General features: G+C 41.3%; 3 protein-coding genes across 6 annotated transcripts in view; 2 read left to right on the top strand and 1 right to left on the bottom strand.

Moving 5' to 3' along the window:
* The window catches only part of trip6 (thyroid hormone receptor interactor 6), a 40,255-nt gene extending 30,052 nt beyond the window's left edge, over positions 1-10,203 (top strand). For both annotated transcript variants that reach the window (XM_046064422.1, XM_046064421.1), the window contains exons 3-11: positions 4,086-4,320; positions 4,909-5,012; positions 5,185-5,298; positions 5,412-6,005; positions 6,751-6,844; positions 6,969-7,138; positions 7,325-7,503; positions 7,639-7,759; positions 8,170-10,203. In XM_046064422.1, the coding sequence (XP_045920378.1) occupies positions 4,095-4,320; positions 4,909-5,012; positions 5,185-5,298; positions 5,412-6,005; positions 6,751-6,844; positions 6,969-7,138; positions 7,325-7,503; positions 7,639-7,759; positions 8,170-8,301 (1,734 nt within the window). In that variant the 5' untranslated portion in view covers positions 4,086-4,094 and the 3' untranslated portion in view covers positions 8,302-10,203. The remainder of the gene's footprint in view (positions 1-4,085; positions 4,321-4,908; positions 5,013-5,184; positions 5,299-5,411; positions 6,006-6,750; positions 6,845-6,968; positions 7,139-7,324; positions 7,504-7,638; positions 7,760-8,169) is intronic.
* A 634-nt stretch (positions 10,204-10,837) lies between these two features.
* On the bottom strand, positions 10,838-11,469 carry sst5 (somatostatin 5). Its single transcript, XM_046063756.1, has 3 exons — positions 11,435-11,469; positions 11,212-11,352; positions 10,838-11,032 (listed from the first exon to the last, which is right to left on the bottom strand). Exons 2-3 carry the CDS (start codon positions 11,338-11,340, stop codon positions 10,838-10,840), a joined length of 324 nt encoding a protein of 107 aa, XP_045919712.1. The 5' UTR covers positions 11,341-11,352; positions 11,435-11,469.
* A 2,044-nt stretch (positions 11,470-13,513) lies between these two features.
* LOC123979734 lies at positions 13,514-21,546 on the top strand. 3 transcript variants are annotated; one of them, XM_046063755.1, is made up of 19 exons: positions 13,514-13,643; positions 13,843-13,901; positions 14,615-14,704; positions 14,806-14,930; positions 15,013-15,156; positions 15,777-15,827; positions 16,478-16,651; positions 16,746-16,842; positions 16,933-17,150; positions 17,774-17,864; positions 18,074-18,300; positions 18,371-18,488; positions 19,683-19,897; positions 20,337-20,454; positions 20,541-20,710; positions 20,791-20,888; positions 20,960-21,090; positions 21,208-21,258; positions 21,447-21,546. In XM_046063755.1, exons 1-19 carry the CDS (start codon positions 13,603-13,605, stop codon positions 21,533-21,535), a joined length of 2,307 nt encoding a protein of 768 aa, XP_045919711.1. In that variant the 5' UTR covers positions 13,514-13,602; the 3' UTR covers positions 21,536-21,546. The 3 variants fall into 3 exon arrangements, with proteins under 3 accessions (XP_045919711.1, XP_045919708.1, XP_045919709.1); XM_046063752.1 differs by having other exon boundaries at positions 17,711-17,864; XM_046063753.1 differs by lacking the exon at positions 13,514-13,643 and adding an exon at positions 13,671-13,768 and having other exon boundaries at positions 17,711-17,864.
* The last annotated feature ends 1,345 nt before the right edge of the window (positions 21,547-22,891 follow it).

Here is a 22,891-nt window from a genome sequence, read left to right as displayed (position 1 = left end):
AAAATTAAATTCCACTAATTCTTTACTCAATAAATGTAATTATGCAGACCTTGCACACACACACACAGCACTAGGGATGGGGATCGTAAATTTTTATTGATACCCTTATTGAGACTGCTTAATGATTAGATTCTTTAACGATACCACTATCGATACTTCTTATTATGGAAGACCAGACCCAACGGGCATGAGGTAGGCTTGCACGGTATGAGGAAAATATTATAATAATATTATATATAAATGTGCGCTAACATTGTTATATATTGAGATGACATAGGACTTGCAATAAATAAACATATATTGAACTGCCTGGTTGTTTTAAAATTTATAGGTTTAGAATTTAATTTAACATTTTAAATACAACTAAATGCTGTTTCTAGAGCAGCAACATTAACATACATCATAATACTGAGTGACGTTTAGAAAGAAAACTCTGTATCATTCCTCCTCTTCCACCTCCCCTCTGCCGTTATTCACTGCCTACAGCTTTCTATTTAGATGGTTTTTAACATTTGGGTAATTGCCAAGTTAACATTAGCAGTGCTAGTAAATAACATAGCCTACAGGATGACAGACTGAGGACAGAGATGATTTACCTTACAGACAGGTGTCTTGATAAAGTATTGTCTTTTTACTCGGGAAGGTTTTATTGCACATATTTATAGTAGGCCTTACCAGCATAGGTGTCGACAACTCGGGGATTAAAACATGCTTTCGCAGGGTGTAAAATGTTAAAATATTCAAATAAAGAAATATGCAATTCCACATAATTTTGGAACATTGTTATTACCACATCTGTGAACAACAAGTAGAGTAAGATACTGAATAAACTACACCCAAAAGCTAAACTTGCTAAATAAGTCTACACACAGTAATGAGCATACTTATTGGTTGTGGAGCAGTGGATAAGACACATGCCTTGGTGTGAGAGACCCGTGTTTGATTTCAACGGTGACACATCCATCCATGTGTCCCTGAGCAAGACACTCCTAGTTGTTCAAGAGGCGTGCCACCTTTAACATATATAGCTATTGTAAGTCGCTTTGGATAAAAGCATGAGTTAAATGACTAAATGTATTTATTATACAAGTGGAATAAACTCCACCTGGTTCCCCTTTACTGGACCCACTGCCCTTTCCACGCTAAGGTCTGCTGACTTTGCTTGGTGTGCATGAGGCAGATGCTGCAGCATTGCATTAAACTAACTTACACCAAATCCTTAGAAGCAGAGATAAAAGAGCCAGTAACGTTGCAGCTTATCAATACCAACATTACAATCTTTAATAATTTAGCCCTGGGGCTCATTTAATACCCATCCATAAAAGAAACAACAGTTTTTCAAGACCACCACCTATAGCAATGTTTCTTTAACTTGACATTAGTGAGACCAGACTGTCAATTTTACATTTACTCTTTGGTAGCAAGGTTATTATAGTTTAGTAGTTTTAGTTTTTTCATCTCCCTCCCACTCTCTCTCTCCCATATTCACTAGTAAGTTAATGTTACATTACTTAGCTTCTCAATTTAATGCCACATTTAAGCTAGCTATCAATTCGGTCACGTTAGCCCTTCGGAATTCTGTTTAAAGATAAAAACCAGCCAGCTCGACTTTAACATCAATATCATAAGTTATTCTACAACGCTGCTTCTGTTAAAATACAAAACCATGGTTTAATAAGTAGGAGAGACTTACCACATACCAATGACGGGACGTTTGCTACTGGAGGTCGACGCTCGTTTTACTTTCACAAAGTGCGTGTTGCCGCTTATACAGGTGCTGGTCATATAATTAGAAAACTGATATATTTCAAATGTTTATTTAATTTAATTGTGATTATTAAAACTGACAACTAATGAAAATCCAAAATTCAGTATCTCTGAAAATTAGAATATTACTTAAGACCAATACAAAAAAGGATTTTTTGAAATGTTGGCCAACTGAAAATTATGAACATGTAAAGTATGAGCATGTACAGCACTCAATACTTAGTTGGGGCTCCTTTTGCCTGAATTACTGCAGCAATGCAGCGTGGCATGGAGTCGATCAGTCTGTGGCACTGCTCAGGTGTTATGAGAGCCCAGGTTGCTCTGATAGTGGCCTTCAGCTCTTCTGCATTGTTGGGTCTGGCGTATCGCATCTTCCTCTTCACAATACCACATAGATTTTCTATAGGGTTAAGGTCAGGCGAGTTTGCTGGCCAATTAAGAACAGGGATCATGGTCCTTAAACCAGGTACTGGTAGCTTTGGCACTGTGTGCAGGTGCCAAGTCCTGTTGGAAAATGAAATCTGCATCTCCATAAAGTTGGTCAGCAGCAGGAAGCATGAAGTGCTCAAAAACTTCCTGGTAGACGGCTGTGTTGACCTTGGACCTCAGAAAACACAGTGGACCAACACCAGCAGATGACATGGCACCCCAAACCATCACTGACTGTGGAAACTTTACACTGGACTTCAAGCAACGTGGATTCTGTGCCTCTCCTCTCTTCCTCCAGACTCTGGGACCTTGATTTCCAAAGGAAATGCAAAATTTTCTTTCATCAGAGAACATAACTTTGGACCACTCAGCAGCAGTCCAGTCCTTTTTGTCTTTAGCCCAGGCGAGACGCTTCTGACGCTGTGTCTTGTTCAAGAGTGGCTTGACACAAGGAATGCGACAGCTGAAACCCATGTCTTGCGTCTGTGCGTGGTGGTTCTTGAAGCACTGACTCCAGCTGCAGTCCACTCTTTGTGAATCTCCCCCACATTTTTGAATGGGTTTTGTTTCACAATCCTCTCCAGGGTGCGGTTATCCCTATTGCTTGTACACTTTTTTTCTACCACATCTTTTCCTTCCCTTTGCCTCTCTATTAATGTGCTTGGACACAGAGCTCCGTGAACAGCCAGCCTCTTTAGCAATGACCTTTTGTGTCTTGCCCTCCTTGTGCAAGGTGTCAATGGTCATCTTTTGGACAGCTGTCAAGTCAGCGGTCTTCCCCATGATTGTGTAGCCTACAGAACTAGACTGAGAGACCATTTAAAGGCCTTTGCAGGTGTTTTGAGTTAATTAGCTGATTAGAGTGCAGCACCAGGTGTCTTCAATATTGAACCTTTTCACAATATTCTAATTTTCTGAGATCCTGATTTTGGGGTTTTCATTAGTTATCAGTTATAATCATCAAAATTATCAGTCTGTGTGGGATGAATGTATACATTATAAAAGTTTCACTTTTTGAATGGAATTACTGAAATAAATCAACTTTCTGATGATATTCTAATTATATGACCAGCGTGTGGGTGGGTGGGTGGATGGATGGATGGATGGATATCTCAATGTGGAAATAGTTCACATTAGGTTGTTCCTTCTCTTCATGAAAACTGTCAGGTGCAAGTCAGCGCTTTGTCGGCTCAGCTGTTTGCTGCAGCGTTGTTATTTATTCCGCAGAGGATACATAATATATTGTTATGAGCCAGGTGTTCACGTGTATACAGACACATATCATTAGGCAATATTTCCTCTCCTGTTTTTGTCTCCGCTTCATTTGGAAATCAGTGATACCAGTGTGTAAACACCCCAAGACAATTACCATTGTGGCGTGTAACAGGCAAGGGGTAACCACGGACTTGCACCTGTTTGTTGATCTGTGTACGAGGATGTTTCTGTGCTGGAGTACTTTTGCATGAGCATTTGTCTCGAAGTACACGAACACTCAACTCGCACATGTTTCAGGGCAATGTGTGAGCCTGCTGGAAATCCCCGAGCCTTTCAGAGTGGCTGCTCTCTTCCTGCTACTCAACTAGAGGCCTATTGTTCAATGTGTGTGTCCCCTTTGCCGTAGGAAACACAGCCTGAAGCATCCCCGTAGTTTCCACTGGTTTCCTATGACAGATACACACGACTGCCACAGCTGTGCTCATGCAAGTTATGGATAAAAGCTGAAGACATAATCATGCGTACTGACTGAACTGACAGTCAGTCAAGTATTGTGTGACACTGATTTGCATTCAGCCGTTGTGTTGAAATCTATGCTGCAGCCATATTATAATATAAATGTTATTAATAGAACAACATGGCCGAAACATTTTCCTTTCACTCTTTGAATTCAGAAGCCTACCATGTCCGGTCCCACCTGGCTTCCACCGAGGACTCTGGATAGCCCAGAGCGAGCCGTCCCCCAGATGTCCCACTCTGCCGGCTCTGCAATCTATCGAGCACCAAACAAGAAGGGGATGTCCGACTTCCGCCCAAAATATGGCCCCTATGACCAGAACGGAGGAGGAGGAGGAGGAGGAGGAGGCGGAGGGGGGATGGCCAACAGGTACATGGCTACTGGACCCACAGGTAAGAAGACCACTAGTCAGTGGAAATGTGAAAGACGAAGTATCTTTGGATGTACTTAAACTAATCCGATTCAAATAAATACATCGAAGGCTTGGCTTAATTTACTTATTCAATTTTGTGGGTCAGTATTAGAAGATATGTTTAAATGATGATTTTCTACATGTAAAACTGGTGACTTCTGCACTATATTTTCCACACCTCTGAAACGACGTGTGTGTGCAGCTTTTAGTAGGATTTAGTCTACATTACTTTACATTCAAGGCTCCTAATTACTGCCTGACATCTATTTACTTGATCATACAACAAAAAGTCCTACACAAAAACACTCTCAAGTCTCAACATACTGTCTTTTTATATCTACACCACCACAGCCAGACCTTCACTTCAGTCTCCTATTGGAACTGTGTTGTTGTTGTGTGTTTATTTACATTTAAGTGTCAGGATTTTCCCCTTATCTCCAAGCCCTCAACACGTAGATCTTATGAAGGAAAGTCCTTTGAAAGAAAATGTAATTTAGTCCGTGTCAAAGTGAAAGATTCAAGATTGTCTGGAAAATGTATATTTTTGTGTCTGTTCTCTAACCTGAAGGTGGGCCCATTCATCATTCGTCTAGCGATCACTATTACTCCCCTCCGCACGGTCCCAAAGAGGATCGCAACTGGAGCCCTCACATGGACAGCTACGAGCTGATGGTGGGTGCATTTTTTTTATCGCTTTGCTGATGATTACAAACATCTTTGCGTTGTTTTTCTTGCCTTCATTTGGAGCGCCGTCTCTATTAATCTGTGAGATGTCACCTTCCGAACACGGTAATAAATACAGTCCTTATGTGCTTGCATGTTTCTTATGCTGTTCTGTTGTTAGCACCGTGGTCCTGAAAAGTCAGCGGGCTATCACTCCAAAATCGATGCTGATATTGACTCCCTCACGAGTATGCTCGCTGATCTGGACAGCCACCCACAGGACACCAGCGCACAAGTAGGACAAAACACTTTATTGACACTAAATGGAAACATCTTCTTGAGTAAGTGCATGTGCTCATAGTTGACCGTAACATTTGCCTTATGTTTTCATCACTGTGCTCCCCACAGCTGTACGACAATGTGCCTTACAACAAATACCTCTCAGGGGATCACTACAAGCCTGCACACCAGAGCGCAGCCCCTTCTCAGGGACGGCCATCAATGGGCTACCCCCCTCATCCCCAGAGTCAATACCACCCAGCGCCCCCTTACCCCAGCGAACACCAGTCACCTGAGTACTCCACTTCCCACCAGCAGGACTACTACTCCTCCTCTTTGACCCCTAAGCCCTACCCCCAGCCCGTCCCAGCCTCCTACACCACCGCCTCAACTCCTACTGGGCCGAGGTTCAGCGTCCAGGTCAAAACGGCACAGCCCGTCACCTACTCTCAGACCGGGAGACAGGCTGAACAGGCCTACACCCCACCCCCTCCTCGTCAGCACGTGTCACGCCCCCCTCCCCAGACTCAGCAAAGTCCGCAGGGCTGGTACCCTCAACACCCCAGTTCACAAGCTCAGGAGATGCACTCTGAGGCGGTGTACAAGGGGAGCAGCTCAGGATCTGGAGGAAGAGTTAACCAGGTTCAACTGCTCAGGAAAGGGATGGAAAATAATCAAACAGGGTCGGGGGCTGCGCAGAGTCCTGCTTATCAGCCCTGTAAGGTGGGGACACGTTTCTCTATCTTAAAAGTAAATGTGAGCTGCAAATACAACTGGTATATTGTGAAAATGTTGGCTTTATCTTACGCACTCAATTTGGCAAGATTGAAATGCCATGTGAGCAGTTATTTTACTTAATAAAAATACACACAAATATGCTCTAATAATAGCTGGGAATCATCACATTTCTGGATATTAAGGCTAGTGTGATAGCTTTGTTTTGGTACCTGCACCAAATAATACTTTGAAAGATATAAACATGCTTTGTTACGAAATCCTGTTTTCATTTGAAAGAAGAAGCTAAACGTTTAAACTATTATATGTATAAAACACAAGCAGTCTATCAAAAACATAAAAAAAATATTGTCAGAAAATGGCAAAATGTTGAATTAAATCTGATAAGAGTAAGTAACTTTGGATGTGAACTTTGGTATTTGACATTTTTTTGATTCTCAGTGCTAGAAACACATTTTTGGTTGATCCCCAAAAATAAAGGTTCAGTACCCAGCCCCTAAATAACATCCAAGAGCCTGACTATAGGAACTAATTGCAGATAAACTGGTATCGGTGTTTATAATGGCTGATGAATGACTTAAAAAAGACACGGAGAGACTTATAAGGATCCTTTAATCATGTTATTAGCGTTATTGTTGCATAGTTTGTCCACCCGAGGGCACTCGTCACCCCAGGGATGATTTCTGGTCTTTCCAGGTACATGTGATTCATGTATCCTCTTTTCTTTCTGCAGGGGTTGGTAACAGCCAGGCCTGAGGAAGAGTTGGATCGACTCACCAAGAAGTTGGTGTATGACATGAACCACCCCCCTTCGGAGGACTATTTTGGTACAGTCGCCTCTTGTTACTTCAAAGACTTACGAAACCGCCAAACCTGCTTTCTTTCATTTAAAGTAAAACAAACTCAAGATTTACAACATCTGGACTTTCTGTGTCAACCTCCCACTTTCAGGTCGCTGTGCCCGGTGCGGTGACAACGTGGTCGGTGACGGCAGCGGCTGCATCGCCATGGAGCAGGTGTTCCACGTGGAGTGTTTCACCTGCATCACCTGCCACGCCCGTCTCCGAGGCCAACCCTTCTACGCCCTCGACAAGAAGAGTTACTGTGAGAGTTGTTACATTGTAAGTTAGGAAACAAGAGTACAACAAAGATCTAGTTTATCCCATTTTTGGCTGGTTGTGTGTATGATGTTATGACAAAGTGTTTGTTCACATGTGTGTCTGCTTCAACCTCTTATCCCCTTTTTGTATTTGCCGGTTTGTTGTTCCTACTCTGACCCACACTCCTGTTTCTACTTTTCTTGTCAGAGTACATTAGAGCGCTGTTCAAAGTGCTCTAAGCCCATCCTGGACCGCATCCTGCGGGCCATGGGACGGGCCTACCATCCTCGCTGTTTCACATGTGTGGTTTGTAACTGCTGCCTGGACGGGGTGCCCTTCACCGTGGACGCAACCTCTCAGATACACTGCATAGATGACTTTCATAGGTATAAAGACGTTCAAACAACACGCCTAACAATGTTACATGATGTTATTCCCGTTTTTCTCTTGTTCTACGGTATAAAGACAAGTGACAGACATGTCCACTAACTGTAAATTTGGATGCTTGTCCTCCTTGACAGGAAGTATGCACCTCGCTGTTCAGTTTGTGGGGAGCCCATCATGCCTGAACAGGGCCAGGAGGAGACAGTCAGGATTGTAGCTCTGGACCGCAGCTTCCACGTCAACTGTTATGTCTGTGAGGTGAGGACAGGACTGTATAATACAAAGTACCAGAAACAAGGACCTGTTAATTTAAGACTCTTTGTTAGGTTTGAGAGGAAACACAAGAGCTTTGAGTATTTGCACATTCATTTTTGGTCTGATTATTGCATGAAAGTTAAAAAGACTAATTTTAAGAAAAACATCTGCAGAAATCTTAACCCTGCCTGGAAAATGTAGGATCACAAATTAAATGTAAATGCTCCGTACTTGTATAGCGCCTTTCTAGTCTTTTCGACCACTCAAAGCGCTTTTACACTACATCAATTAATTACCATATTCTGTATAGTACGAGTGCCCAAAATGTGCAGTGTTTGTTAAATTTCTACATATATTTATGGGTCTATGCGAAAGTGTTAAGTTGAACTCACAGAAGTGTCTGTGCTCATCAGGAATGTGGTCTCCTGCTGTCCTCTGAAGGGGAGGGTCGAGGCTGTTACCCACTGGATGGCCACATCTTGTGTAAGAGCTGCAGCGCACGCCGCATCCAGGACCTCTCAGCCAAAATCTCCACCGACTGCTAATGAGCCTCTTGTCTGCTGCACCTTCTCAGCACTCTCTCACGACTCCACGGACAGTCAACATATCACACATTATTGACAGGAAATGCCCCTGCTTTGTTCAGACCCCTGAGCTACTACTTTCTTTCTTGGTTGGCATAAACTTTGCTACAGTTCCCTCTGTTGGTATCCAGCTGCAGTGGAGTGCTGGTGGAGCAACTGCCTCACTAGTTTCCTTTCATTCAGAGGTCCTACTACATTTTCTTTCGCCTTTGTTACACACAGGTCCTCATTTTACATTTAGTTCAGTATTGGCGTGACCGTGGCCTGACCTGCAGGCAGCTTGGGCTCCACTTACCATTTATCGGTACTGCTCAGCTATTACCTTGCACATTATTATCACTGTCGAAGACAATGAACGTACGGAAGGATATTATAGATTTAGATCTGAAAATGAGGGATTTTTTTAGCAGAGAAGCTGCATAAATGATAATTAGGAAGACTGCTTGTCTAAACAACGGGACCTGTACATTTGTAAAACACTAAACTTCAAAGTGCAGAACCGCCTCAAAACGAGCACATTAAAAGCACGTAATGCAACAACTGTGAGTGTACATAACAGGCTGGTTTTGTTTGACAATGAAACTGTTCCCAGCTGTTTTGGAGCGCATGTAGCCATGTTGCGCAGAGACGTAGCCTCATAGCACGGGAAATGTAGACGAAAGGAATGTGTAGTTAACTTTATAACCCAGACGTTTTGTTTTTCTTTAGATTTTATTAAATGCTAGTTACACTATTTGCTAGAACACACCTCTCGTTCATACACTCAAACATTACAGTGTCATGTTGTTTAGTTAGAAGCACATAACAGGATTTTTGCCTTTTTTTTTTTTTTTATCATCCGGAATAACATTTGTGAACTATGAAAAAAACAAACTTGCTTTGGTTTGTTTAACATTTATTGTTGTTTGATGCATGACTGTTATATTGAATATAATGGTGCAATGAAGTCAAATGCTTTCTTCTAAGGAAAACAGGGTGTTGGTCACTTACGTGGCTTAAAAACATCCTTCTGTGTGAAGCTTCAGCCTCGTGTGAAGAATGTAATATCGGGAAAAGTGTGAAACTAAAATGATTTTAATATTTAAAAGTTTATTGGGTAGCTTCTCTACTTGACAAATACTTCTACATGCTGTTAATCCGTTACATTCAGTGACATAAAAATGGAATTGAATGTAATGAATTATTAGCCCAGAGATTGATTGCGGATTAGATTTTTGTTCATCCTTGGACTCACGTGGGCCGAGCTGTCATTCTCTGAGATTTCGGAGCTACAGTATTTTTGTTATGATTGTGTTTAACCTCTGTCTCTCCGTCCTGATTTTGTATTTGTGTAACTTAAAGGGCTAGAAATCTGAAAGACTTACCTCAAGGATGTCATTCAGTTTCATAATGTTCCTTTTTATTTTGTTTATTTGAAACTTTGTGAATTTTGCTTTTGGTGTGTGTGTGTGTGTGTGACACAACTTGATCATGCTAAAGCGGTTCATTCATTTTAATTTTTCATCTCTTGTTAATTTATCTCATCATGTGTATACTGTATTAATCTGCTTTTATCATTAAGGTTATCATTTCATTCATCCTCCGATGTGTCATTTTAAATCCTAACCCATGCCAGCTCGTGTGTCAAACTCCTTGAATCACGTGACTTTTGTTTCTGTTACACCGTCATCCATTTAGCCTCCTTTCTGTGTGTTCAGTTTGAAATGCTCTGAATTAGAGCTTGTACATCAAAGTTGAATTCACGCTGAGAGGAAGGATGCCATTTTGTATCAAATAAACAGGAAAAACGTGAACACATTGGTGGATTTTCTCCTAATACAGTTTGTAATAACATAATTGATTATTAAAATGCCAACAAGTTAATCGGTGTGCTGGTCACTTTTTATACAAACATCGCATGTTCAAAAGTTAACAGGGCACACCACTGAAGTTCACTTTTCTAGTCACAGAGAATCTTCTTTGGTCCGAATGACTTATGCCGACTCCTAAATCTGGGGGGGAAAAAAACAACCTGATGATGTCATAGTGATATCATCAGGGTTATTCTGGCATGGGCTTGGAGGCTACGAAGTCTGAGCCAAATGCCTGGGTCATAGTGTGGGCTGTAGCGTTTGAGAGAGGTTCACCAGGCAGGAGCGGTCTGACAAAATATGCAAGTGAGTTGCATTATGGGAAACGTAGGATCACGTAGGCCTTGCTGCTTCAGTTTTGACAGTTCTTGTTCTTGTAAGTCTCCAAAGTTGTGCAGTACCAAATCACTGGAGAGAAAGAGAATCAGGATATCGCTTGACAAACAAAACCCTTTTAAATCAGGACATTTTATTTTACGCACTGTACATCCCTGCCAAATTCAAAACATACAACCTTATTACTGTTTACAATCGGCAATGAATATTTGGCATCTTGCAGTAAATTATCCAGTTACAACAAAGTGAGTACATGTGGATAAATGTATCCTAAAACAAAAAACCCTCCAGCTTGAACAGTTCTTGACGTGTTAACACGAGGTGAACGTCTTCCAGAAGAAGTTACGGCAGCCTGCCTTGCGCTCTCTTTGGGAGAGGGGAAGATGTCGACGCATCACCTCCTCTCCGACTCCCACCTCCCTCTCGTCTAGCTCGGGGAGCATCTCGTCTCCTCTCGCTGCCATAAGTTCAGACACAAACTTCAGCAAGAGCAAGTGAGTGAGATCCTAAAGGAGGACAGAAAAGGAATGGCAACTAAAAAAAGCACTTCGGACAAATCACTTCCAAATTTAAAGTTGTTCCCTTTGAAAGATGCCAACTGTTAAACACCTGTCTCAACTCCTGACAGGCACTTCCTTCATTTTAGCCATTTAAATCTTTGCAACATTAAATATGTGTCTCTCACCTTGTCGTTTTCAAGGTCTGCTCTCAGAGTTTCTGTCAGCATGTCTCTGCGTGGAGCTCCGCTGACCTGCACCAGCAGCACGGAGGAAAACAAAGCCACAAGAAGTACCTGCACATGAGAGCGAAGCATTTCCACCCCAATCTAAAAACAGAAGAATCCAACTCTTCAGTTCCCTGATTGTCCGATGATGTGCAATGCTGCAAAGGTCCAAAATATAACAAACCTATCAGAAAGTATGACGGTGGAGGAGCTGAATGTGATCACTGTTTGAGTGTGTTGAGCTGATAAATAGGCCTCTTCATCTTCAAACCCTCCTCATCCTCAAGCCAACAAAGTGATGTGATTGGCGGTGAGGGAGCGAGGAGGTGTGTGGTGGAGGTCATGAACACAGGTGTAACTGGACAAGATAAGGTCATCCTCGCTGTGACGGCATGGACAAAACTGCTCCTGTAACACGTCCAACAAAACCTCCAGAATCTGACTTCTGGGTTGATTAGTACTCGTAACTTTAAATGTGAAACATTAGATGCTAAACAGTAAAATCAAAGTTAATGGAAACTTATGACTTTACTTAGGTCATGGTTTGCCACACCAGCTTCGTAGGTGTCCTGAACTCAACATGAGGCCATCATGCTACGCAGAGTTGTTAATGACACAAAGTGACTCAAATGTTAATGAGGCAGCCTGGACACTGCTAACCGGTCCACCACCCTTTATGCCGTCACTTTGAGTCAGTGGAAAATAAGCACGGAGAAAATCTAAATGTCAGATGGCAAACAAACCACTCGATGTATTTTGTTTGCAGTCTGGGCATAAATGAGGACATAATTGAAGTGTTTGGTCAAGAGTTGAAGGTTTTTATCACCTTTCATCAATCAATAATTTATAGTTTGACCATTTCAAAACACAATGTCAAAAGAGTGGGAAGGTTGCAGGCTCATCCAAACTGCCCAGTTAACTTAGTTCAGTGGTTTTCAACCTGAGGTTCAGGACCACACAAGAGGTCACAAAATCAACGTGAGCGGTTGCGAGACCATTGAACTTCATGGGAGGGGATGAGATTTTACCCATCAAAAACTGTTTACAGGTCTGCACATTGTGTTGTATGAAGCCTTTTGTAATTCCAGATGGAGCTGCCCAATGTCTGATGTACTGCCTCAGATGATGTCACTTGAGTCAGTATCAGCTGGGTCTGTAGACCGCAAGTTTGAAAATGAGTGTGGAGTTCATCTCCTCATCTCTGCTTAAGGCTAGCAGCTTGAGGCTACATCAGCCGCTACTAGCAAAACACAATCCAATCTAAAAACGTTACTGACGCCGGTCGAGTTGCTTTGTGGGAAATGTAAGTGCCAGGTTTTGACATTAAAAAAGAGGATGAGTCAAGTTGGATGTAATTTTTAAATAATAAGGTCAAGAACTGGACATGCTTGTACCCTGCTCACTACATGAAAGTGAACAAAAGACCATCAAGGCTTCATCTTACTGTGACTGACCTGCGTGCTTGACTGGCATTACCTGTTCTTAATTTCCTCCCTGTCCAAAATGTATCATCCCCACATTAATCAGATTCATTAAACTTTATTTCTGCTCCACATTTTGTCCTCCAGTCATGTGTCCTCAGTTTGAGAACCGCTGACCTTTTTTCCACCACAGGACTCTCGATGATAAGTCTGATTACTTAGCCTTTAATCACGACACGACTTGACTTTAAGTAACATTTTCCGAGCAGTGGGGATGTCGTGACCGCAGGTGTCCAGCTGTGCTTCCCTGGACAAAGGAGACGGTGTGATGATCACATAGATCACACCTCCACTGTGTCAGAGTTAATTAAACATCCTCACCTACGGTTAGATAACTATAGGATTCTTAATGCTGTCATTAAGTTCAATATTTTATTCTGTATTTCAAGCTGGTGAGTCAAATATTTCTATTACCATCTGACTAATTAAGGTGCACATTTTAATGTTGCAGCTAGTAAAGGTGGAGCTCATTTTAATTACATTACTCTATACGCCTAGGTAGCTTCATCTCTAACAATATATCGTATTTTATATGTTGTTAATATTTGTATTAATGATCTAAATCCACAAAGTAAGAATGTAGTGCCAAATGTACTAAAGTAGTAAGTATAAAATGAAAATGCTCAAGTAGCCTACATCAAACATACTTGGTTAATTGCACCTCTGCCTGCTGTGGAGTGTAATGTTCACTTTACATCAGTGACAAACGCGCTCTGTCCGCTGGGTGTCGCTGTAGGATCGCATTTTCCTTCAGAGCCAGAAAACCGACAGGTACATAAATGCCTCACGAAATAACGTCTGACCTTTTGCTGATTTACTTTGAGGATAATTATAAACTATCATTGCTATACAGCCTCTTTTATCTATAAAGATGAACGGAAGTTTTTTGCTAATTAGCGTCTTAATTAACAGGTGAGTCAGTCAAAATGGCGACATTTCCCGAATGTAAACAGACTGACAGCTTTCAAATCGGGAGTCATAAACTGAGTCTCCATTTGCTTTTCCGAAATGAACATATTTGTCCATATTCTGTGTGGGTGAGTTTAAAAGTGAAAGGCAAAAGCGTGATTTAAGCCTCATGTAAAGACTTACTGATGTGTGTTTGTTTCAGTAACGTTATAGTGTTGGTCCTCGGGTCACCTTTAAGTGTTACAAGTCCAGTGCCGACAGGTAAGACCAGTTTACCGACAATGAGTGGCCTCATAAAGCTTGAAAACCTGTTTCATAACTTTACTCGGGAATGAGCGAGGAGCAGGGGACTCTGGTGGCTCCAGTGGATATTACTTCAGCAATGCTAATAAAACGTTTTTCTTTCAATATGTAATATATCACCTTCTCATGTCATGAGTTTTATATTGCTGGAACATTACATATCCTCTCACAGGGGAAAATACAGTGCAGTTAACAGTTTGACATGGTGCAGTGCGAGATACAGAAATGCCCACTGTTATTTTATTAATCTTACATTATTTAATAAGAACAGACAAAGCAACCATACAGTGCATGTATAGAATATGGTTATATGGCTGAAAATAATACAATATTACTGTTTGGTAATATCAAAGATGGCAAATTTATGCAAAGTCACTCAAAGTAATCACATTTATGTTCAAAGCAATTGTCCTCAAACCAGTGTATTTACAGATACAACAACAGAATATTAATTCATTTTAGAAAAAATCTTCATATAATCTCAGTACAATTTTGCCAAACGTGTATTTACTGTAAAATAAAATGTAGGCCCCACTGCAGTCATTTTTCAGTGTAATGACAAAAGCCCAGGGTTTGCTCAGTTTAATGCATTTTCACATTTAGTGAATCCTTAACACAACACTTTTGTTTCGTATTTGGTTGTGATTTGACACCATTCTTAATGTTTTCAGGAACGTTTCAGATCAAGTGCCTTGAGCGTCACTTTTGGCTTTCTGTCAAGTCCAGCTTCCTTGGCCTGAGGATCCGTTTTGACTTTGAAGGTATCTCTTTTTTATCATCACGTGTACCAGAAAATGTTCTTAGTAGATGGAAAAGGTATCGAAGACGTATTTGTTAAGGAGTTTTTGCTGTAAACCACCAGACCAGTATGGATTCCACCTCTTGTCTGATCAGGAGGCCACACTCTGTGGTTACACTGTCCTAATCAATGATGTCGGAGAGCTGGTGTTTCGTGCCTCTTTCTTGGCCTGTCATGTTCACAGCGAGGTAGATTTGTTTTCCATATTTTAATGCTTTGATAATAATGTAAAATTGCAAAGCTAACAGCTTCTGTATCCCTCCCCTGCAGAGAGGCACAGACTATCACCTGCGTCTTTGGTTTGTGAACCTGCAGGCGGATGGGAAGGTGGCGGCGTACCCCTTCAAGCTCCACTGCTCACTGCACGGGAGGTGGAGCACCAGAGAGATCATCTGTGAGGAAAACTACATGGAGGTGAGTTACTTACCTACATAGTTACTTCTTAGTTAACTTTTCATTTTGTTCTACTTGCAAAGACACACACACAGTGAAGTTCAGACCAGTGCCAGGTTCAGTCCATTAAAGCCCAAGGGGGTAGAACTTGACTGGAAGCCATTTTGTTGAGTCCGCTGGATTAAATTTGCTCTCGATCTGAATGGGAAATTTATGTAATGTATGGTTGTGTCAAGATTAAGAGTAGTTATGATGTGGAAAAATTCAGATTCAGCCTTTCTACCCATTGATGGATTAACATGCAGATTTGTGTGTGTTTGATAAACAATATTTAGAAATGTTTGTATATTCAGAGTTTCCTAAATAGTGTAGTTTGTGAAAACTATTTTTTAAATGGTGGTAATTTATATTAAATACAAGTAACTTGTATTTATGGTGATCTATAAGTCACCTGACTGAATGGTGGACTGTTTGTAAGGAAACTGGAAACTATCTCAAACACCATCCTGATGAAGCCGAAAACAATAAAGCATGGAGCACAATTTTTGCCTTAATTTGAAGGTACACCTTTCCAAAATGTGCTGGAAGAAGAGTTGGGCAATTTTGTGAAGGTAAATCAAGCCCTGTCTTTTCCTCTCTAGGTGTCCCTCCTGCAGCCTGTCCTGCCTGTTACATCCAAAAATGAAAAGGAGGTTCGTAAATGCAAAGACTTTGCATTTATTGTCATAATTATAATACAGAATTCCTGATTCCTGAGTTACAAGAGTTACTTCTAACCATAAATAATACTTATACTTATAAATACTTCTAATACCGTAAAACTTTAATTAATATAATATTTATTTGCTTAAATCACTGAACTCACCCTGCCTATATTTGGGACAGGCCTTTAATTCCCTTACCATGCCGGTAAATCTGAATGAATAATACATTGGTGCTCATTCTTTACATAAAATTGAATTGAATCAACGATTGAATTATGGAGAATCTAACCGATTTAACGATGTGTTGCACGTCATATTGACAAAAGTTTAAACATTTATATTGGAATGAGTGATCTAAGCAGCTTAGCGCTCAAGCAGGTAACATGGTGGCCTTTAAGAGGTTTTAAACATCCAGAGAACTTTTATAAAAACCAGACCAGGCACTGTAATTGAGACCTGCGTTGATTTGTCAAAACGTGTAGTCACACCAGGCCAGTGACAGGCATCGGATTGGGACTAGGCTTTTAATTGAAGTTCTACGGTAATATGATTTTTACTGATGTTTTTCTGTATGGGTTCATAAATTATACATATTCATGTCAGATAGGTTGATTAGACACCTCTTTGTCATTGAGCAGGGAGCCGATGAGGCAGACATGGCCGTGATGTTTCACAGAGATGACCACCACCCAGAGGAAGCGAGGGTCTTGTCCCTGATGGAGGCTGCTGCTCTGGGCTACCACGTCTCACTGCGTGGCTCACACCTCACCCTCCGCTGTCCCTACGCCTCCCTTCTCTCATACTTCATCAAGGTACACAGAGACGATATAGCTCACTGGGGATTAGGCCTGCATCATTCAGTTATTTAGTGGATGCTGTGTGTGGGTGTGTTTCTGATTTTCCCAGGAGAGGGGAGTGGATTTAGAGATTGTCAGAGCAACCATTCTGTACCAACTCCAGAGCAACGTCCTTGAGGTTGACATCACTGTTGCCTGTGCTCTGAGTTAGTACGGTTTATCAGTATTACATTATTTTGCAACTGTGAAATACCAGATGACAATGTCTCTCTTATTTCCCCTTTCTCTTTCCCTAGATGAGGCTACAGCACATGCGTCTGACCTGCTGTGGGCTGTCCCTTATATTCTGTCTCCGTTAGTCCACGGTCAGTTCAGGGGCCGAGGCATGAGGATGGGAGTGAACGGCCAGGCTCTGAGTGAGTCTGAAAATAAAGAGAGGGGATTCAAAATCGGCCTGCAGGAGGGGATAGTGGAGGTCAGGATTCCTTTAGGAGCGCATGGTGGACACATTAAGGTATACAAAGAAGATGCACTACAGGACGATGGTTCCCACCCATTGGGTAAATATGAGGGATAAGAAAATGATTCAAAAAGATTGATTATTTTTGTGCTTTGGATTAAATAGTATTGGATAATTTTACCTCTCCAGACCTCAGCCTCTATATCAACATTACGGCATTAACCCGTGAAATGATGTGACAAGTAAACAGTGTTTCATCTTAAGCACTGCTACATGAATTTACACCAGATTTTAAAAACACAGCCAGGACATTTATCTGGGGTGGTGTGCACAGACATAGCGGCTCTTTCAGATATGCTGAGAGTGTAACTGTTTTGTTTTTGTCTGTATTTATTTTTATGCATCTTGGACCCAGACAGGAACTTGTTTATAAATGAATAGCATGTGTGAATGAAGTACATTTGTTGCAACCAGTCTACTTGTTGATAATTTAATTTAAAATACAGAAAGAAAGAAATAGAAATCAGTTGTACAGCTGCAAAAGTTACTGTACATTTTCTGTGTGACTGATGTGGGGGGGTCCCCTCTCTGTAAGTCTGCTGTGATTCTTCCAGAGTGGTGTTGTGAGGGGCTGGTACAGCCAGTCCATGTCCGTGGATCTGTTCTTCATGAGACAGTGGGAGGATGAGCGCTGGCCTCTCACGCAGCATCGCACCTTCAGGCTCCTGAAGACGCCTCTCGTTCCACAAATTCCAGTCTTCTCCAACAGTAAGGCTTTCTTATGTTATGTTAAGTTGTGAAAACAGAAAATAAACATTGGAGCTTGGTTAGGACAAAAGGGTCATTTCTATGTTGGATATATCTACCATTTCACAGAATACTTTTTAAAGTTACACACAAAAGGATGTTGAACTGGAGCCTTTAGGTTTCCAGTGTGTTGAATATACGGCCATTGATCTCTCTCTCTCCCTCCACAGACACAGTCCCATCTGAGGGACTGTTTTCTGTCACTTTAGGCCTCTTTGCACCTGATGTTTCCGTCCAGAAGGTGACAGTCGATGGCGGTGGCGACCTTTTAACCTGGACCCAGACCCACATAAGACAGAGCGACACAGATCTCCGTGTGCTCAGGCTCTCCCACTCCAACGGGAGCCACTCCTACCAGCTTCTTTTCCCATTGACACACCCAAAAATAATCCCAGAGGTGAGACTGACTGAGCAGTTTTATTATGTGTATAACTTCAAATCTGAAATGACCTGCCGTCTAATCCCAGCATATAGGTGGTGGCTATGAGACCTACAGCCTCTCGTTCACCTTTACTCTTAACATCTCACCCAAAGGAGAGGTCTTTTACCATAAAGCCACCGTAAAGCATATCGTTGAATACGCACGTGAGTGATTCATTTAGCAATTCAAGTTTCTTGTCGCATTGATTAAGAGCATTTGGTGACGTTTAAATGAATATACTGACGGCTTGCATGTTTTATGCCCACAATTAGAACAACTTGTATTGTTCATATTACTACAGACCATTTTCCAATGCAATGTATGTTTTTGGATTAATTTCATTTGAAAATCATAAATTTCCAAGATTTAACATTTTAAAATGCCCATGTGTATGTGAATAAATAATATATATTAGGGATGTGCATCTCTGTCACCGAGGCCGATGTGATATGCATCTTGATGCTTTGTCAACGATCTGACACATTAAAGATACGTATGAAACAACTACCAATGTTCCATATTATTCACCGCATTGCAATTATATAGATTAGACTGAATGAGATAGGACACGATGCAAAAGAATAAGCTATGCAATTCAATATGGTACAGAGTTTGATTTTATTTTACTATATTTATCATAAATTAACTAAATCATAAATTACTTCACGTATTTGTTGCTCTACTACTGAAACTCTGTAAGCATCTTGCAGTTTCTTTATGTCTTCTAAAACATGTATCAGACAAAAGATAAAATAAAACCGGCCTTGAACTTGCCTTAGACCAGTCCTTATTTCCTGACTCCAGTTAAACTTTTATAACCGCCCCACACATTTACAGTTAAACAATTTGAGGAAGTTACAATAATTTGCTCAACAGTCTTGCTAGCGGTACCTATGGGGCTAGTTAGAGCTGAATCTGAGAGGGAGGGGGAAGCAGATGTCCCCCACACTCACACCATGTAGCCGCTTCAGGTGAGTTAGTTTACCGTGTGAGTTAGTTTTAGGTTAGTCGTTCTGCAGCATATTTTGTTAATTACATGAGTCTTGTCTTTCTTGAAAAATCAAAAGTGTCTGCAAACATTTAATTTGTAGGAATTCAGAGGATCATGTTAATCTAATGTGACACGCCTTGCCTGATTAGGAAATGAAACAAATTAACAGTATTCTTGTAGAAAATGGTGTGTGACCAACATTATTGTTGTTACAACGTGACGCAAAATCAATACTAAACATTAATAGAAAATTAAATTGATTAAAAATCAATGCAAACTCAACCACATGCTAAACTCTTCTCTTAAAATCTGAATATCACCCTTATTAACATCTGCCCATGATGATTCCCTATCTGTCCCGGTGCAGCTCCAGTGTCCCCCAAGCTGGAGGTGAAGTGCACACAGAGCAGCCTGCTGGTGCTGCTGCACCACGGGACCCAGGCCGAGCTGCAGTGGGAGCTCTTCCTCGGAGCTCACAGGCTGGACTGGGACCTGGTGATGATGGGTGGGTTCATAGTGGAGGCGGAGGAGGATTACTTGACTGTGGAGATCCCCTCCTACAGCCCTGGAATGAACTATATGGTGATCAATGATTCATTCAATCAAAGATTTTCACCCGATGTGACGTAACATCATTGTTCATTGATTTGTCAGTGTAACAAAAATACTGTTAGCAGATACTTAATTTGGTTTTCCATTTACTCACCTAATGCCTAATCTTCATCGTACGGATTCTGATACAAGGATCCCATCTGTGAGTGCAATTAGGTAAATTAGCTTTCAAAGTAAATTAAGCATTAGAAACACTCCTCAGACTATGTTTCTTAAACTATGTTAATGGATTTTGATGGATACTTTGATAAGACAATCCACTGTATCTTACCATCAATGCTTATGAGAAGATCTTCAGTGTTTGTGCTTGTTTACAGACTAATTTAATGCTCATCACACGTCACTCCATCACGTCGCTGCTGTCGTAATGCTTGATTGCTCCCGTCTGCCAACTTCTTTTCCCCTGCAGGAGCTGACATTGCAGGGTCTTGTCTCTGGAGTGGAAGTGTCTGTTGTGGATGCAGAGTCTCTGAAAGTGGAGGACAGTCTTGTCCGTAAATGCACCTTCCCTGTTGGAGAACTACTAGGTAAGACACAAGCTCAAACTGGAGCATAACATTTTTTTTGTCCTTGGTTTATAATAACCCTGACACTCGCAGTATTTCTCTGACAGTATGTTTGCCAGAAGGCAGGATGGTGGCAGTAGTCGACACCACCCACACCATCCCGCCTACTCACCCCAATCAAACCACGCTATTGGACCCCAGCTGTGTTCCCATGGAGACGGACAGTGCCAGAGCCCTGTTCAGCTTCAGTCTGGACTCCTGTGGGACGACTGTAACTGTGAGACACTTGAATTTTTTGACATTCAGACAGAAAATATGCTTTCTGGCCTCCCAGCTGATTTCTTCATATTTCCTCAGACTGAGGGAAATTTCCTTGTTTATGAAAACCAGATCAGTTACCCTCAAAATTTTCTCCCTTTGGATGATCCCCTTATACACAGAGATCCTCCATACAGGTGAGTAACGTACATACTGAACTCGATCTGCCTTTAAATCAGATGATCGTGTTGAGTCTTGTCTGTTATAGGCTGACGATTCAGTGCCGCTACCCAGCAAACCATAGTAGTACTCTTGCTATCCAACACCCTTTGAACTCCTCCCTGGACCTTTCACCCATCAAGCCAGTCCAGCGCACACGTAGGGAGGCTGCAAACACAGGTGTGTGTGTGTGTGTGTGTCTGTGACTTCAGCTGGTATTTAAAAAAAGTTGATCTGAAACTGATGTTTGATATAAATTATGTAAATGTGTAATTTGTTGTTTTCCACTCCATTCAGGTCAAAGAAAATGGAGGGTGAATTCAGAGGGACAGCAAAACCTTCATCTAGGTAGTGTTGCTGTGAAACTTAAACTATTTAAATCATTGTTAAATCTTTGCTAAATGTTTTACACAAACACCTAAATCTACTTTTTATTGAAACTGAACTGGGGTGACTCATTATGAAGATGAATTATGTCAAACTTTGGTTTAAAGGACACGATGTCTAACCTGGTCTCCTCTTTTCTGGAGTTTCAGTGTGGATCACGTGGATGCTCGTCTCCATGCTGCTGCTACTGATGCTCTGCAGGGTTTCTGCATACTTGCCCTGTAACTTAAATAAATAAACACTTTTATATATTTTGTTGTAGATTATTTTGTACATCTTCTCTTTAGTGTTTATCCTGACAAGATATGAGAAATTAAATGAAAAGATAGCCTATATTGTTCCATTTGTAAACATGTAAATCCATTCTGTAGGGATGGGGCGTTTCATCCTGACGTTTCATAGCTGTGTCAAGATCCCAAAGCACAGATGTTTCAAAACACTAAAAAATGTCAGTGTCACGTGACCACTGTTAATTGTCCTGTCAGCTAAGAACAGGAAAGTGAGGCTATAATTCACACAGGCTCACCAAAACTGGACAATAGAAGATGAGTCTCGATTTCAGCTGAGACATTCAGATGGTAGGGTTAGAATTTGGCATTAACAACATGAAAGCGTGGATCCATCCTGCTTTGTATCAACGGTTCAGGCTGGTGGTGGTATAATGGTGTGTGGGGGATATTTTCTTGGCATACCAATACCAATTGAGTATTGTTTAAACACGACAGCCTACCTGAGTATTGTTGCTGACCAAAGTCTGTGTTTCCAGAACCTTGTTGAAAGTCAAGAACAATTAAGGCAGTTCTGAAGACAAAAGGGGGTCCAACCTGGTACTAGCAAGGTGTACCTAAATAAAGTGGTGTGTGTGTGTGTGTGTGTGTGTGTGTGTGTGTGTGTGTGTGTGTGGAGAGAGAAATTTGACAGGTGTGAAGATTATGATGGAGATTCCACGTAAGAGATCCCGATCTCTGGTGTGAGAACTTTTTGATACAGATGCCCCTGTACAGGTTGAGAAATATTTGACAGATGCGCTCCGAGGATTGACGATCATTTGATTTCTTGGCAGGAGTGACGTGCTGTATATACGCACTTGAATGTGATAAAAAAAATTCCTGCAGCCACGTGAACAAGTTTTTTCCAAGGCTGGAGAGGTCATATGTTTAATAAAAAAAATAAAACAAAAATCGACTCAGCCCCAAAATAACAGAATGGATAATATTTTTGAATAAAAATTTTGACATTTAAGAAATGTGAGAAATTGTTCCTTATATGTTTTTAATTATAAAACACCACAACAGATTTGTTTTATTCAAAAACACAGTTCATTGCAATCCCAGTTTGCTGTCTGACAATCTGAAAGCTTGTTTGTTTGGTGTATGGTGATTTCTCCGAAATCGTATTGGTCATGTATTGATAAGGTGTTTAGAATTTGTGAACGTTTGTCAGTCTTTGTTTCACTGATGAAACCACTATCAAGATGTGTTGATATCAAAAGAGACCAGTATCACCGTGGAGATGGGTGCCGACTTGTTTTGAAGCCTCGACACAACTCTGGCACAATTGCTTCAATGTTTCACAAAGCCCCTCTTTGCCCATC

The sequence above is a fragment of the Micropterus dolomieu genome, linkage group LG12 (assembly GCF_021292245.1).
Source record: "Micropterus dolomieu isolate WLL.071019.BEF.003 ecotype Adirondacks linkage group LG12, ASM2129224v1, whole genome shotgun sequence".
NCBI classification, from domain to species: Eukaryota; Metazoa; Chordata; class Actinopteri; order Centrarchiformes; family Centrarchidae; genus Micropterus; species Micropterus dolomieu.
This window is presented reverse-complemented; position numbering and strand designations above follow the sequence as displayed.